This window comes from Semicossyphus pulcher, unplaced genomic scaffold (genome assembly GCF_022749685.1).
Source record: "Semicossyphus pulcher isolate SPU_LCO1_2020_fin unplaced genomic scaffold, fSemPul1.0.p SCAF_13, whole genome shotgun sequence".
NCBI lineage: Eukaryota > Metazoa > Chordata > Actinopteri > Labriformes > Labridae > Semicossyphus > Semicossyphus pulcher.
The window spans coordinates 24,464,208-24,481,622 of NW_027211637.1; the positions used below are offsets into that span (position 1 = coordinate 24,464,208).

The window sequence follows — 17,415 nt, forward strand, 5'->3', positions numbered from 1 at the left end:
CGCAGCCCGCTGGACTAATACAGATGCATAATTCACTGTAATTAAACTTTAACACTCATTACACCTAACATCATCATTACACATTAGCTAATATGAAAAATTAACGCAATCCATAACTCTGTTAAAAAGACACATTCATTTTCCGCAATGTTCAGCAGGAGAAATAACTTCACGGCGAGCATTGTTTAATATTAGCAGAAGCATTTACATGGTTTCTTTCTTTGCACACAACAAAAAGAAAAGTGTGTGTGAGGGCTGAGCTTTGTTTTGGACTATTTCTGGATTAAAGCAGACTGAATGTTTTATCAGGACTCGGGGCTTCAGAGTCAACTCTCCTTTAGCGATGTCAGCTGTCACAACAACATATTTAGCTGCTAACTACAAAACAAAACAAGGGTCTTAAAATCTTGGTAATGACCCCGAGAGGATGCGCTGCTTCTTCCACACAACAAAGGCAAAGTGGTTTGAAACGATCAACTAATAATGGCATTCGGAGGCAAAATGTGCTCCACTACTCTCAGCCGCAAATGTCTCTTAACAACAAACTTCCTTTATGTGCAGCCAGGAGGATAGTTCTGCAGAAACAATTAGCCAGAGGCTGCAATTCATACATTAATGTGCACATAAACGTGGATGTTCAATGTTTCATTTCAATCCATCCTATGGTGTACATGATTACAGACTTTGTGCACTCTTTACATTTACAATCCTTACAATTTACATCTTACAAATTGCAAAGTCACGTCCCTGAAAACGTCTCAGTTGTTGACTGAGATGAACTCGTTTCCCCTGACTCGCCCAGCTCATGTTCGGCTGTTTAATGATGACATTTTTTAAGCTTGAACGCAAACCTCAGCTCTTTAGAGGCCTGAGGTCACTATAGCACCCGGTCTAACAGCTTCATTAAGGACGCTCTATATGGATGGCTGTGTCAGTCCACCACTTTGGTCCAGACTCAAATATCTCAAAGTCTTCTGGAAGGACTTCAATGAAATTCTGTGCCAAGAGGATGGAGCCCAATTACTTTGGTGAACCCCCAACTTTTCCTTATGATGCCCCCATGCAACCCTGTCCACGACAAATTACTAAATTACTTTCCTTTTTATGTTGTACAAACAACGTTGTCGCTGCCTGCGACATTTATGTTTGGAGTTTGGGTTGATCTGCAGGCCTACAAAATGAGACTGTCATACCAGAGACACCAGGCTCACGTCCACAATCCTGTAAGTGGTTATACTTTTTTGCCTTTATTCCTAGGACAGCTTAAAGTCGAGGTGAAAAATGAAATGAAAAATGTCATTTTAATCCTTTTAGATCACATCCCCGGCAATATTGCGCATCTATTTGACAATATAGGCCCAAAAAAATACAGAAAATCAATTTCTTCGTATTCTTATATCAAAATCTGATCATTTTTTCTTCCGGTAAAACTAAATTTCACGCGTGCTTACGTAAGTTAGCACCAAACAATTTCAACCAATCAATCTGCAACGGGAGTCCAACCCGTGATCAGTGCGAAGAGGACTGCAGCCTCTATACACGGGGCGCCCGCTCCACCAACCGAACCAAACCAGCGCCCCGTAAGTGGTTAAATGTAGGCAACAAATGCACTTTGGTTTAGGTTCATTTGTGCTTTTGGTTCAATTTTGACTGATTTCAAGTCATGGCTGACTTGCCCTTTTTTGCTTATTTTTTTGGCCTTTTATGCCTTTATTGGGAATGAGAGGACAGTGGATAGTGTCGGAAACAGGAGAGGAGAGAGTGGGGATGACACACGGCAAGGGGCCGAGGATGGGAGTCGAGCCCGGGGCCGCCGCATTGAGGACTGAGCCTCTGTATACGAGACGCATGATTTGAATTGCTGAGCTGAACCAGCGCCCTGACATTTTGCAACTTTTCAGGTAAGTTCAAGTTTTTTTAATCATTATGTCATTAAAAAAACCTGATTCAGTCAGTTTTTCCCTCAAATTCAGATGCTGTTGCAATTTAGCTTCAGTTAATGGGGTGGCTGTGGCTCAGTGGTCTTTCAATCGGAAGGTTGGTGGTTCGATCCCCAGCTCCCTCAGTCTACATATCGAAGTGTCCTTGGGCAAGACACTGAACTCCACGGTGTGTGATGGTGATGACTGATTGACAGTTGGGCACTTTATGTAGCAGCCTCTGCCTTCAGTGTGTGACTGTGTGTGTGAATGGGTGAATGTGACATGTGTGAAGTACAGTCGGATGTATGCAAAGAAATTTGATTCCCGTGTTCAAATTTGATCATGATTGTTACAACTCTGATGATCCCTTAACTTTTCCTCTGTTGCCATGCCTTAAAATCTGAGTTGGTCCCATTCACTGGTTTATGAGATGAGTACCTGCAAAACCACAGACCCAGGGTCAGCTGAGATTGCTCCATTTTTCTTTAATACACTGTCAGAGTGTTTTATTTCAAGGAATGAAGGTAGCAGGTAAAAGCAGGTAATGCTGCGTTTTGGTTTGCCCTTGGTGACAGATACTGTGAGTGAAACACGGACAAAAGAGAGCCCTTTTAGATTAATCAGATATATTAGAAACTGAATTGGAGCAGAAGCACTACACTAGCTAAGAGGTCACCGGTTAGACGGTTGTATAGAAACTTAAAATTTAGACAGGAAGAGGCGGATGTGGCTCAGAGGTAGAGTGGGTCGCCCAACTGGAAGGTTTGCGGTTTGATCCCCAGCGTTCCAGTCTGCACAACTTTGCAAGATACTGAACTCCAAATTGCTTCTGGAGACATGTAGGCGTGTGAATGTGTGAATATAAGTAGATCAGTGGCCCTGCATGGCACTACATTAGAGTTTGTGTGTGAAAGGGTGAATGATGACATGTAGTGTCAAAGCACCTTGAGTGGTATGAAGACTAGAAAGGTGCTAAAAAAGTGCAGTCCATTTACCATTTAACATGTTTTTGTGCAGGGGTTATGATTGTTAATAGTATGTTCTAGAAGCAATGTTTTTTATTCACAGCTGAATTTATGTTAAACAGTTAATTGGTCTCTAAATAGCAATGATTGAAGTGGAAACACACTTCACACATTCACGTTAGTGTTAAAAAAAATGCAAACGTACCAGTAACAACCGCGACCCCACCACCGGGATACATATTGAGCTGCTGTTGACGCCCCTATTATTAATGCTTGGGGATTCTGGTGAAGGCGAGAAACAGCTGGTGAAGTCTTGAGAGAGAAAGCTGGCTAATTAATTAAGCTGTGGGCCACAGAAATTCATTTTGCGTTTAAGCGTTGTGACCACAAACCATAGCCCCTGCACAGAATTGGCTGAAAGACTTCAATTAAACATGCTGTATAAACAAATATCCACCAGCTTAGAGGAGCTCTCTCTTATGAATAATTCATAACCTTGAAGAGGGAATAAATGGGAAATATTGAAATATGTTAAACCTATTTGTAGCTGTAAGCATACAGCAATAATTAGACCCCTGATTGTCCTTAGATTCATTTACTTAAGTATATATTTTTCTTTCAGGGCTAAACAAGGAATGAAATGAATAGTTTAGTAGGAGTAAAATATATGATACAACTCCGGCTGAACAGGCTTTTCCTCGCAGAGCTACAAGAGCCAATTCAGCAAAGGAAATGGGTTTTTACTTCATCGAGTTTATGGTGTTTTACAGAGTGGTCAGAGGTGCTCCGACGTCACACTGGCATGTTTAACGACATCAGAACAAAGTGGGTTTGCCGAGCTCCAGATGTGGAGGAGCCTCGGGCTGAGGCTGCACGCCACTTCCCATCGGCGCTGCAGCGGAGCAGCGCTGACACTAGCGCGAGCATGGTTGAGAGGAGGACTATTGGAGGGGAGGAGGAAGATGTATGTCAAAATAATGTGCCTGCAGGATGCATTATATAAGGCTATTAAATTGTCAGTGTCTAAAACAGTGCATAGAGGATGCGACCTTTGTTTGTGACAGGCGAAAATCCATTTTTCATGTTTGTTTCATTGTGAGCTTTAGCAGCGAGTGCTTTCTTTTGTTGGAGCGCATTAAAGAAAAGCCCTGATCCTCTGCTCTTCGCTAAAGCTCCTGAAAGGGAGACATGAGGGATTTTAGCGACATTTTTACTCGGGAAGGGAACAAAACTACAGGTGTACTGCATATATTAGAAGAAAACTAATATTAAAGTTAGCTAAAAGTGAAAGTAAATCCATACTGAAAGCCCTAAGAGAGCAGGGGAGGGAGGGTGAATGGCTGCTGTAGCGATATATCATCATATGTTAGTGTGTGAGGAAAGAGAAAGGAGGTGAAAGTGATATCACAAGAGTAAAGTATTCATGACCTTAGTCTGAATAAATTATATTATACAGTGGATGCTTACAAGTGAGTTACTTCTGCTCGTATCCCCACTTCTACTGCTCTGCATATCTCATCTCATTATGCGCACTCACTCACTCGCAGCTACACATTTAACACAAACCACAAGGTAACAGCCGATGTGCACACGGCGCTGAGGATGAATGACCTTTCAGTTATGAACAGTTTGACCTTGCGAGGCCGGCTGTTGGTGGGAGTGAGTTCACAGGAGAGCAAGGCCACCCCAGGCAGCCACTATCTACTCTTTGTCGTACGCTCTGCTAACACCTCCACATCATGCGCTGCATCACCAATGGCACTATTTCCTCAACTGGAAATAGACAGCTGCTCGGAACACTCGATGCATCTTTGTTCTTTTGGAAGGGAGCAGTTACATCAGTTTTTAGCAGATTTAATACCAAAGCTGGGATGTTAAGCTGGGTCTTATGTTTCTAATAGAATAACAGGACAATGGAGGTCATTTTTTCTCCAGCAACTCAGTGTTTAAGACAATGAAAATCCTCCGAGGTCGAGCTACGCCTGACCCTAAAAAGACAACATCTCCGCTCAGCACATTACAGATGCACGACAATCTGTTCTATTTTGTGCACAGTTCACTCTCTTTGCACCACATAAATGCAGCACCTTATGAATCATGCCGCAGAGAGAGCAACACCGCCTGCACCGAGAAGGCAGAGAGAGAACAGCCCTGAGCGTATCCGAGAGAGTGGCAGGCAGCAATCTGTAAGTAGAGCTGCAGGGTGGAAAGCAGCCTGCCTTGTCCGAGTCACTGAGCACACACAAGCACCTATTCAAGGGTCATCCAGCTAATGGACTTCTGGACACGCGTTCTATGCCAATATCTCGGAGCATGAGTGGAACAGTTGCTTATACGCTGTCAAAAGAAATTATTATGTGCGGCGAGAAACACAACGCTTCTGATAAATCTGTAATCTTCCTGTCGCGTACGCCCTTTTCACGCTACAGGTGCTTTTATTTACAAGCAATAATTTATCTCGAGTTTGTGTTTGTCCAAAGGATACGAAGATCAGGTCACATTTTAGCTGTTCCCAATGTCAGCACACATGATTGACTTGGTTTTCTAAACAACAATCCCTCCCAATAGATCTAAATTTCTATTGGCAAGGACACAACTGATCCGCCGCCCTCTGTAATCTCGATTTCCTCTGGTAATACCAGTTGCCGTGAACTCGTGGCATTTTCGCTGCCTTTAATGATTGGCCGAATGGTCCGCAACCAACGGCCTCCTTGCCACCAATTCATGACCCGTCAACCCCAATCCTCCCGCCAATCCAACAAGCACACAACACCCAGCACAGAACAAATGTCCCAGTGTCAGAATCAATCCAGACAGGCATCCCATCCTCCTCTCATAAACCTGGCATCTCATTTATCCAGGGTGAGGTCTAGCCATGCTAAGGTAAATGGAATGACAGGGCATTTACACTTTTAGTGGCAGAGGCTCCTGAAGGAGTCAAATTGTTCGCTTTGAACTCGTTTTCTCCAAAGAGTTACCTGAATGCACATTTGAAATATTAATTCCATTTCCCTTTTGTTGACATGAAACCATTAATTTTTTTTAGAAGATATCATATTTGTGAGTGGGTTTTCTTCTTCCTCCAATACACATATGCCAGATGTGAGTAATGAAATGAAGGTGTCGGAACAGGAAGTCCTTTGACTCACAATATTGTGAGTATTGAAAACGACCCCTTGCTGATATGCAGGAAATAACAGACACCAAGGACCTGCACGCTTATGCAGCTACCTCTGCCTTTGAAGTTCTGACAAGCGTTCGGCTTCCTCTCCTCCGTCAAATCCTTAGATCATAATTATTTACCATAACCACGGCTCACATCCGCCTAACGGAAACAAAGAGTTCAACCGCAATGTTTTCAGTCGTATTCCATCCAGTGCAATTTCACAGGGGCCACAAACGCTCAGATCAAATAGAGAAGACGTGACGCATGAATATCAACTGTAATAGCTCGAGAAGGAAATGCAAAGGCATTTAATGTCTCGCTTTGTGATCCTCGAATTTTCATCTTGTCCAGGGGCGTATCCAAGAGGTGGCCAGGGCCCCCCTTGAAATCTGATTGGCCACCCCATTAACTGTTCTCGGTCAGAGGCGGGACTTAAATTCGAACCAACTTATCGGGATTTGTTTGCATCTTTTGTGGCATTTAAATGTAGCATTTTCTTTTGTTGGTACTTTTTGTTGTTACTTTTGGATACACATCATCTTTTTGAGTCTTAATAGAATCAAGCATGGGAGAATTATAAGCCGCCCATCTGCTGTGTTATTATGTGAAATTAATAAACCTATAAACAGGAGTGTAATAACTATATATGTTCATTTTAGTAGCTTAATTAGATTTGATAAGTGGAGACAAAAATGGTACCTAAATGCGCCAATTGTTAATGCCACCCCTGCAGCTATTATTGTAAACTAAGAAACATAGGATTGTAATTACTGTCTGATATCTTAATTGTAAGGAGTTAAAGGAAGTAGTAAAAGTAGATATGAGTAGTGGTTAAAAAGCCCCCCGGGTTGGGCCACCCCGGTCAGAAAATTCTGGACACACCCCTGCTGCTATCAGGGCCAAATCTTAATGAAAAACAGCCACTGTACAATGTCCTCCCTATATAATTGGTAGTTAGTCCAATCTTAATCTATCAGCGTATATAATATCGTAATAAAATCAAAAAGGAAACATAAACCCAGTGTTGTGACAATCTAATTAAACACATGAGCAACCAAACCCATCATCACCATAATGAGAAGAACCTTTGATTTCTCATGTTGCCGTTTGGAAGGACTCACCGATCATGTGGATGGTGGTCCGTCCGGGCCGCGTCCCATGATGCTGCTGGATGGTGTCGTAGAAAGTGGCCTGACACAGCTGAATGGCCGTCACACTGACCCAGAGGCACAGGCAGAGCAGCCAGGACATGACAGGACACATCTGCTAAAGGACCGGCAGAGGTGGAGTCAACGCAAAAAAAAACATGCAGCATGTTCCCAACCTATGACCTCAACCCTCCCACCCATCGCCTCCAACACATTCAAGCACACGCACACTTCCGGAGTGATGAGCAAAATAAAGAAATAAACACAAAAATATTTTTTACAAGCACTCAAGCCTGTAATTGGCCTTAACGCTCCTCGGTGGAGTTTTAGTCATCGAATTTATCATTAGCATGATTATATAAGTATGACTTCTTCACTGTTTCCTCTTCCTAGTTTGCCCCGTCTTGTCCCTGAGCCACAACGCTGCAAATGTGGAGTGATCCCTGGGGAGTTTTTCCCCCCATGCAGCAGAGATTTCCCATGACAGGCTGACTCCCCTTCAACTCCTGAGCTGTGCTCCCGCCTCAGAACCCAAAAAAAAAAAATCTAAACTTGAAGAAAGATAAGATTTTGTGAGCAGCTGTCTGCCGAGGCTTTTCTGTATCTGTCAGAATAATGTGACAGTGACACAGCAGTAATGGGAATCAAAAACCTTGTAATGTTTCACCATGCTGTTTAGATAAGAAGTGGAAATATAAAAGATATAGAACGACAGCGAGGAATGCTCCTGGTCATAGAGGGAAGGAAATCTATGAAGGAGAAAATACAAAATGTTTCAGCCCTGAAATGGTTTCACAACAGTTTTATTTGCAGCAGAAAACTGCCAGAAAGAATCTGATTTTTAACCATCGTATCCAATGCACCATATCATTGCCTATTTCTCACATTTCTCACATGTTTTCGGACTCGATTTCTGTATGAGATGATTTTTTTGACACTTGATAAGAAACTCTTGGATTTAAAGTGCTTACAAACTTTTCTAAAAACCTTAAATAAGAGAAATGTGACATTTATTTGCACTGTAAGTGTTATAATGAATGCATTCCCTAGGTAAAGTGCAGGATAAGCTCATTGTGCTTTTAGACGTCTAAAGTAGCAATAAAATAGTTCAGAAATCAGCTAAATGGCTCATAAAACATTTGGAATATAATTACAATCACGCATAATTAATATTAAATCACATTTGGTTACAACATAAAAGAAAATGCATGTTTCATTTCAACAATAAACCACAGAATCATGGGTCCAGGTTTAAATGTTGCAGTTAAATCCAATTAATTTTGTCTTTTTCATGCACAAAAATCTAAATCTCACGACAATGCCTTGATTTATTCTCTGCCTGGAGTAGAGAGAAGAAAATCTTACCTGAGCAAGCCAACAAAGAGTGTATAAATATCTCAGCAGAATGACATAAATCCATCCATAATGCCGCTCATGTTGATCCCATCCAATAAGTCTTGAATTTGGCTCGAGGAGGGAACTCCACTGACTCTGCCTGCCTGCTCCGCACTTTGATAGCAACAGTCCAGTGATTCAGAAATGACCGTCAAGCCGGAGTCAGGAAATAGATTTACAGCTCTTTCAATTCCACCTTTGAAATATCACTGCTTCCCCTCGAGGAGCTGCTCCCACTGACACTGAATTCATTTGCCCCTTCGCATTTATAGGCACGTGCGGAGTGCTCCTTAATTAACTGTAGTGGAATCTCTTCTCTCACCGTCTGCATCCTTCCAGTGAGAGGCAGCCTCTGAGCAGCGGCTCTCTCTGGCTGAGTCCCCCCCTCAGCGAGCTCTAAGAGACAAATGTTCCCGTACAGCCTGGCTGAGTGTAAAGACTGTATCACATGTCTTAAAGCCAGACTGCCTCTGGATTAGATGGCATGGTGGGATCTGCACCTGATATATGCTTCTGTTAAATGCAAATCAGGGAAACTGGCAGCACATGATTAACATTTTTTACATTTTGAATGGTTTCCTTTTTTTCCACAGGGAACATTTCCTTTCATTCCTGTCCTTTTTAAGTTGTCAGATTCTACTTTTCCCTAACGTTAAGAGAGCCAAGAACATGCTTGAATGATTAAAAGTTACTCCAGGAAACTTAAAAGGGGAGTCGGGATGTTAAATCACCAGATTAAAGCACGTGAGGAGGCAAGAACTCACCTCAGTCTCAAGCTTACCTCGGTGTTGTCAGAAGAAGGTGCATAAAAGAAGATTAGGAAAAAACACGTTTTCACAAGCTGTGCAGAAAGGAAAATTGAAAGCGGATTGTGTTGAGAAATAATAATGTCCATTCATCTGAAGGTAATCTTCACCTACAGTGGGGGAGTGCTTCAGTCTATGATGGAGGCGTAATGGTGATCGGGGCAAAGAAGGGGAGGCGAGTGCTGTTATTTGGTGTAAATCAGCTCAGATCTGGATGTGTTGGAAACAGCTCGATCCTCCCTGTTCCCCGTCACCTTCGCTACACACGGTGAGCTCTACTTCTACATTGTGTCTGGATTTTTTTTATCACTGGCATGCAGAACATGCCCAAGGCCTGCAGCTCAAACTGCCATCTCTACGGCATAAAGACTTCACTTTTTATTTTGATGCTCGCTCAGGAAGACAGGGTGCATTCCCGGTTCAGGAAGGAGTGAAGAAAACCCGGAGTGAGAGGAAGAGCAAGAAACTGCCTGAGATGTAGGAACACTTTACAACACAGCATTAATGTCTGGAGCGTTGGCAACGTCAACTCTGTGCAGAGGGGAATTGGGGGATGTAGGAGGAAGCCAAAAAAGCATAAATTGCTGAGTTGCTCTGTGGCGAACAATGGTTTCCAAAGATGGGGCAGTTATTAATTGTTCAAAGGATTTTACCCAATTTTACACACAAGCTCTCTACTTAATTCAAACCATCTGTTTCCCAGGGAATATGTTCAGAAGTATGTAGAATTCCCGAAGCACACAGGAAGACATGTATCTGAAATCAATAATAGAAGTGATCTTTATTCCTGTGACACCGTACTGTAGAATATTTAGCTTGAGGGAATAGTGATATCTCCTACTGACGTCTAGCTGCAGGATTATCATCAAGTCAATGGCTTGTCTGTTTGGACGGATAAGCAAATGCAGGCATTCCAGTCCAATGTTTTTTCTGGAATAGTTTAACTGGTTTAACAAAAGAAAAAGGGTAAATTCGCTACCAAGTTTGGATGTACAGTCAACACTAAGGGGCTTAGTTACAGCTAGTTAGTTTACAATCTCCAAACCCATCGGCTATCTTAAGACTCTTGGAGCGACGGCCAACTTTTTGGGGCTTCGAGTGTAGCCTGAGCGATCCCGCTAGGACTTCCTGTTCCGTGCACAGTCTTTGTTTGCACTCGGAGTTGAGGGACAAAGTCTTAGTCTAGATATCTGTTCAGGGATTGCATATTGCATTACGCCAAGTACGTTTTGCCTCTCTTTCCGAGTACCCTCTGAAACCCCCATCTACGACACTCCTCAGTTAACTAACCAGAAGGTTTGCGCCACCAAAAATCATGTCACATGCCTAGGGATTTTGTATTCAAATGCAAAGAGATTAGTTTGTCACTAAATCGGCTACCAAAATCGATTACACTATGATAACTAGTTTAATCCTAATCAAGTAGCCTACGGCAAGTGGCTAAGTAAGATCATGTTGAATATCATATCAATAATTAAGGTGTGTATGTGTAAACTATTTAGTAACTATCTTTGTGTCGAACCACATTTTTTTACTTACATGCAGCTGGTGCAACAGGCTGCAGGGCCAGTACATTGATTTCTCATTATTAATAGCGGTTGGCTAATACTGTACATCATTATGTAGAGGAAACTCATCTGTCATGATTTTTAAGATGCGTGCATCATTAATAATCTACTTCTCACTACATTTTCATGAAGCCACCACCAAATGATTTGTGATTACCAAGCATTTCATCACAGACGCAAAGTAAGAGTGGTGATGTACCTGGAGGAGTTCACTTTTCATTATTTTTGCAATCAACACAGCTCAGTGACAACAGTGACTGTTGGTAGCACTGATAATTCTAGTAACACATTTTAAATCCTATTCATGATCGGCTAGCTTAAGGGCTGTGTTAACATGCACAGTAAAGGTCTGTCATAAAGTTGGACGCACTCAAAGAGAAAATAAACAAATAACTGCCAATAACTGGAAAGTAGTTGGAAACCAGTGACGCTCAGTCAAATGGTCCTTTAGCCCGGGAACCAGACAAATCTTCCAGCTCATGTTTTATTTGCTCTGGCAGATGCATCTGGCCCCCCTCCAGTTCAGACAGATTTCCATCCGACCTGATTCAGGTCAGGCCAATCACAACCATTCCACTTCTTCTTCAACAATCAAGATGGCTGGTAGGTCACATTACACACAAATGGTAAGTATTGGCTTTTAAATCATGTCATGATAAACGTCTGTGTATTATGAACAGGAAGCCATATGAAATGGATGTTGGAACTAGCTACATAGCGCCTACCGCTACGTCACAAGTTCAGTAATGACGGTTGCAGTGTCTAGTGACATTCGCCCGTTGATAATGTGGGACTAATGGGGCCATAATGTCCCAGAATTTAGTCATTTACTGTATATACTTTCTCCATCTTTAATCACTAATCTCCCAGTTCATAGTAAACTAATGAATGATTGAACCAATTTCCCTTTTTTCTTTGTAGTTGTAATTTCGAAGATCTCAGTTTTGTTCTCTTTGGCGGCACCTATGGTTACAAGCGCTTATTGTAGGAGCACACTTCCCAGATATCCAGACAGTGTCACATGTGTGACGTCCACGGTTGGCTCCGGTTGTAACTCTTTATTTTCTTTTTTAGACTGTTTGTCTTCATCTGAGCGTCGAGTTTGTTTCTTTTTCTTTGGATTTTCACTTATTTTTGAAGTTGTATGTTTAGTCATCGATCTTTTCTTTGTTTGTTCAGCCATAGTAGATTACTGTTTACTCGCAACGCTTGCAGAGACCGGAAAAGCAGCCACTTAGCTCCGCCTACCCTCTCTGGCAGACCAACCACTGCTAGGTTATTGAAAATACGTCACTAACTGGGCGCCGCTTGTGGTTTTTTCCATGAATGTCACACCAGACACCCAGTCTGTAATACTGCAAACGCAAAGGCTTTCATCAGTGGGCCATAGGCTCAATCACCATTGTGTTACCTTGCTTATCCTTTAACTTCAACAGAACTATGACAATACAGATTAACATAATACCAATTGATTACCAACCGATTCATCATTTGCATGTTTGTTTCAGCTGAAAAATATTGTAACAAGGATTCATATTTTTCTGTCTTCACAGCAACATGGCAAAAACTTAGATAAAACTGACTTCAACTTTGCAAGCATTAAACACATTTGACGGTGTTTAAGTTCCAGTGACTCTCAGTCACTTACCTCATGACAAAAGGCAAACTTTACCGTGAAATGATTTCAATTCTAAAAATAAAACCAATCTCAATCCATGTCTATCATCTTTGCAGTGCAACAATCCAATCAAAAAGATTTTTTCCTGACCTGCAGACCACCAGTTTCTGTCTGAAGAAGGTTCATGCACTGCTGATTCAATGGACTGCTCCGTGAAAGCTTCTGACGGCTGCTCTCTGAAAAGTTACCCAGAAAAGAGGACAGTTTTTGTTCACAAAAGTTGCTCCTTAATCTAGAAATGGTCGGTACAGATATGATCAGAGAGCAGACAGCCTACGAGCACCGACGGGCTTTATTGGCCTGTTACATACCTACAGTGATGAGATTCTCAAGGACATGTCCAAAGCTCCGTGCTTCACGCAACATCTGCAGAAAGACAATACAAAGTCACGTCTTTTACCAATAATGGCAGCAATATTGGTGTACTCTTAACGCCTGTCTGATTCCATGTGAAATTTCCTTTTTCAAATGGCATGCCTGCGAGATAAGGTGTTGGTTGCTTCTTTATGCCGTGGGTGGCTAAGCAGAGTAAAAATGTCAATAAATCGTTGCGTTTCGCTCGGGGTGGGAGAGCCGGAGATGTCTCAGGAAGAACTATGGAGCAGTTTTCCATTTAGCTTCCCCCTCAGCTGTGCCTACTCTTGTCATAACAGGGATCACAAAAGGTTTAGCTGCCCTAACAAAAACGTGACATTTTAAGACGATATTACTGCTGATTACAGCGACGCCATTCCCAGGAGGCCGGCTTCTATTAGACACAAGGAACATGTCACACTGTAGATCATGTCATGCATCAGCAAGCAATGCCTTTTGAACAATAAAAGCGGATGAGGAGGGAGGAGTGGGGGGATTGTTGTAGATAAAAGTCATTTATTTCTACGGGCATCCCTGCTATTATTTCACAAAAACTGCTCACATGCGCCTTCCGTTCACACGAGCTGTTTGTACGCTCGCTGTGACAACGAAAAGACAAGTGGTGTGACAACCGTTTCAAAGATTCTATAATAGAAGATAATATCTCAGTGTTGGTTTAACAACTGAAGTATCTTTTCTCTGAGATCAATAAATCACTGCCACTAAATTACTTACAGTGAAAGAGTGAACGGGCTGCCTTTCAAGTGATTCATTTGCATTTTCATTGAGTGTTTTTGTTTTTCTGAAGCATTCTCCGCTCCTTTCTGGAAAGGTCAATGGGAAACGGTTGGTGTCTGCTTTATCTGCATGAGCCAACTCTCAAGTTCAGCCAAGTAAGAAATAAGATTATCTTTATAGTAGGCACTGTGAGAATCTGGCCTTTGAATCTTATTCAGCAGAGTATTAATGTCTTAGTGGGTAGAATCAGCCCCGAACTGCTATTAAAATAACCGAAGTCATGAGTGGTGTGTTTTTCGATTCGCTGAGCCCCTCATGTTTAATGGAAATTGGGTGTCTCACCTTTTACATCAGTTGATCTTAACATTTAATAGATTCTTTTAAGGATATTAATCTTTTCCATTATATCTTTGTTGTGGATAAGAGTGGGGCATACTTCTCTCAGGCGGAGCAGCTCATTAACTTCCCAGACACAAACCTTTCTACACCTGAGGTGTGATGTGAGAAAATTCAGGTGAGAAGCTGAACAGAAAGCTAACAGTTTGCCTTGCACTGTTATTTTTGTAAAGCGTATAATTAAAAACTGGTAAAGGCCTCCATTATTTCCCGAGTCCGATTGACATTTACTGAGAGCTCCGCTATTTGATCCCAACATTAAGTCAAATGCCATTGCATGCACGTTATGAAATTTTCAAATTAACAAAGAGGAACTACGTTATCCCAGTGTCAGGCAGAAAAAAAAACAGAGCCAGCACATAGACGTTTCAACATAAGTAGCCATTCTTTTAGGCCAAACTGCTGATGACAGTCTCAAGAGAGAGCAGATGCTGTTGCCTTCTGGCTCTGAGCTTCACCGTTCCATCCCAGTAACCGCCTCTGTGCCTCCTGAGATTTGCTACTGTAAAACCTGCTCTCTCTCGTGGCATCCAGGTGAAGAAAAAACACTGATACAATAGGAGGGTTTTTTTCTACCGTTACAAAAATGTCATCAGCCATCCAGGTGGCGTTAATAACAAAGATTAAATGTACAGCGTATGCCAAACATGATGTGCGTTTCTTGCATTAGCTGTCTTAAAGATCGCCAAATCAGATATGAAAACATAAAACGGGGAGATTACAGCTTCTTTCAGGGATTCTGAAAAGGATAGAAATCTTGTGAAAAGACATTTTCGCCACAAACTCATACAATCAATCATATTTGTTCCCTTTCGTGCGTCCTCCCTGTGCTCATACGCTTGACATGGCGCATTGAAGTCATGTTGGCTCCATCACATCAAATGACAACCCCAAAATTGTGGTTGTTCATGTAATTGAACTTGCCAGTCCTCCTCTGATGTCCGCATTCATCTCCTGAGACGAAACCACATTTGCCCTTCAGATGTTTACATTAGCACATGAATGGCATGAACATAATAATTTGTTCATGTTCCTGTTGCAGTCATATGTTAAGCGTCAGGGACGCACACACAACCAGATGAAACTTGGAGAGGAGATAGATCTGTGCTTAAAATGATCCAGGAATGTTGACATTTTTTGCCATCAACTAAACCGTGTAACAGGGAGCAAATCCACCCATCTCTACATTTAAACATTTAAAAAGAGACAGAAATATGTTATGTGTTATATTTTGTGGTAAATCTAGTCTCTTAAAGATACATCACTCAGGAAGACATCGGTAGGAGATCTGTCATATCTCTGTCAGTCCCCCGGTGCAGTGTTAAAGGGATTCAGGAGAAATCTCAGTCAGACAAGGTCAGAGTGTCTCATGCAACCTTTTGTGGAAAGCACTCAGCACCACAAATGGACCCTAAACTGTTTCATACCTGCTGTTTGAACTCCAAAGGCAGCTCACTAGAGTTGATTATGGAGACCCAACCCGGCACTCTCCATCCCACAGCATTTGTTCTGGGCCACTGCTGACTGAATATGACTTGAACAGCTGGAGCGACCTCACCAGCAGAGGTCAGCTACAAACCTTTCTATAAGCTGAGATGCAATTTCTTTAATCTAATGGTTGGCGGGTCAACTGTTAATACTGAGTGTTAGACAACTCTGCTACAGATGATAAAGGAGTTCTGTTTGGCCAAGTGTGTGTGGACGACATCATGTTTATGCTACGTGTATATGAAGTCAAACTTCAATTTAAATTGATTTTGCTTAGAAATCCAACCTAAGTGATGGCTTTGACACGTGTAGGCACTTAATTTTAGTACTTAAATTTGACAATATCAAGGTGGACAGACGCTAATCCGTGCTTATTTTAGCAAGCTAGGGTAATTAATTTCACAAGCTTCTATGGTATCTAGTTGTCCGAGCTAACTAGCTGGTTTGCTAAGCTAACTAGCTAGCAAATAGAAGTTATTTGGGCACACTAGCATTGACTCTATGAGTGGTAAACAAACTTAACAACCTCCTAAGTTGACATTTTGAGAAAAGAAACACTTGTTTGCTTTCCTACTGAGTATAAGATGGGATAAAGATGCCGCTCATATCTTTATAGTAAAAATAAGGCTAAAGCAGCAGCTGCGCTTAGTTTAGCTTAGCACAAAGCATGGGAACAGGGGAAACAGCTTGCCTGGCTCCATCTGAAACCACAACATGTCCCTTTTAAACTCTTTTTTTGTACACATTAAACACACAGGGTATAGTGTGTTGTTAATTAGCAAGGCTAACTGTTGTGCCTTAATGCTAACCTCTTTCTTGTTCCAGCATCGTATTTAACAGGTATGAGAGTGGTATCGAACCTTGAAAACATTCCTTCAGCATCACTTTGAAAAGATCCTTACTGTGTAAAATGTACTGTAAAGCCATATCAATGATTTCCTTTCCAAGAAAAACCCTGAATAACCTGCTTCTGAAAATAAAATAGAGGATGAGATAGAAAAGTTCACAGCACAGCAGGCTGAACAAAAGAATTAGATTCTGATGAAAGTAAAAGAATCGCTGGAAAATCTTTCTTGGAATATTTTCCCGACCTGTTTTGAGTGAACTCCATCTCACCATTACTGAGCTCTGTAGTTCTTCCCACCTCCACAGGCATAATAGGAAAATAGCTAATATAAAAACCGAAATTGTAATTCTTTCCTCTGTAAAGAGAGATGATTGCATATCAAGTTGGCTGCTTGAAGTACCTCCTGTGTATGACTCCTGTGTGGTGAGGGAGGAGGCATTTTTCTTCCAACCAATGGAAGAGTGAGTCAGGTTTATGACTATGGGGAGCAGAGGGTGGCCTTTATTTCCCTGAGAAGAGTCATTATTATTGCCCTGCAAATTTATGGCTTGCTTCTGGAGAGAACCTACCAGCAGAGTGCCTGTCATTTCTCTTACTATCTTATGCATTATTGATAAGTCTATGGTCCTATCATCCATTGTGTGCAACTGCCATAACTCAACAGCAGAAAACAACATATACAGTATAATGCAGATACGTAGCGCGAGTCCCTCTTTTGTTTCTCCTTCTGTATTTTACGCCACCATTTTTATGAGGAGTTCTACCTGTTAAACAGAAGTATTGACAAGCAGCAACTCTTAAAGGAAAATACTGCCTCATGATACATTTCTTAAGCCGTCATGGCAGGAAACATCTAACAGGCGACGGATAAGAAACGCACACTTAAAAGGATGATTCCCCTGCAGAATTGCGGAAAAAAAGAAAAAAAAAGAAAAATAATTGGC

General features: G+C 41.8%; 1 protein-coding gene across 1 annotated transcript in view; it reads right to left on the reverse strand.

Annotated features, from left to right (window-relative positions):
* The window catches only part of LOC138590040 (chemokine-like protein TAFA-1), a 31,794-nt gene extending 23,156 nt beyond the window's left edge, over nucleotides 1-8,638 (reverse strand). Inside the window, exons 1-2 of the mRNA XM_069660571.1 lie at nucleotides 8,567-8,638; nucleotides 7,175-7,316 (exon numbers count right to left, since the gene is read on the reverse strand). Of these exons, the coding sequence (XP_069516672.1) occupies nucleotides 7,175-7,316 (142 nt within the window). The 5' untranslated portion in view covers nucleotides 8,567-8,638. The remainder of the gene's footprint in view (nucleotides 1-7,174; nucleotides 7,317-8,566) is intronic.
* Between the last annotated feature and the right edge of the window lie 8,777 nt (nucleotides 8,639-17,415).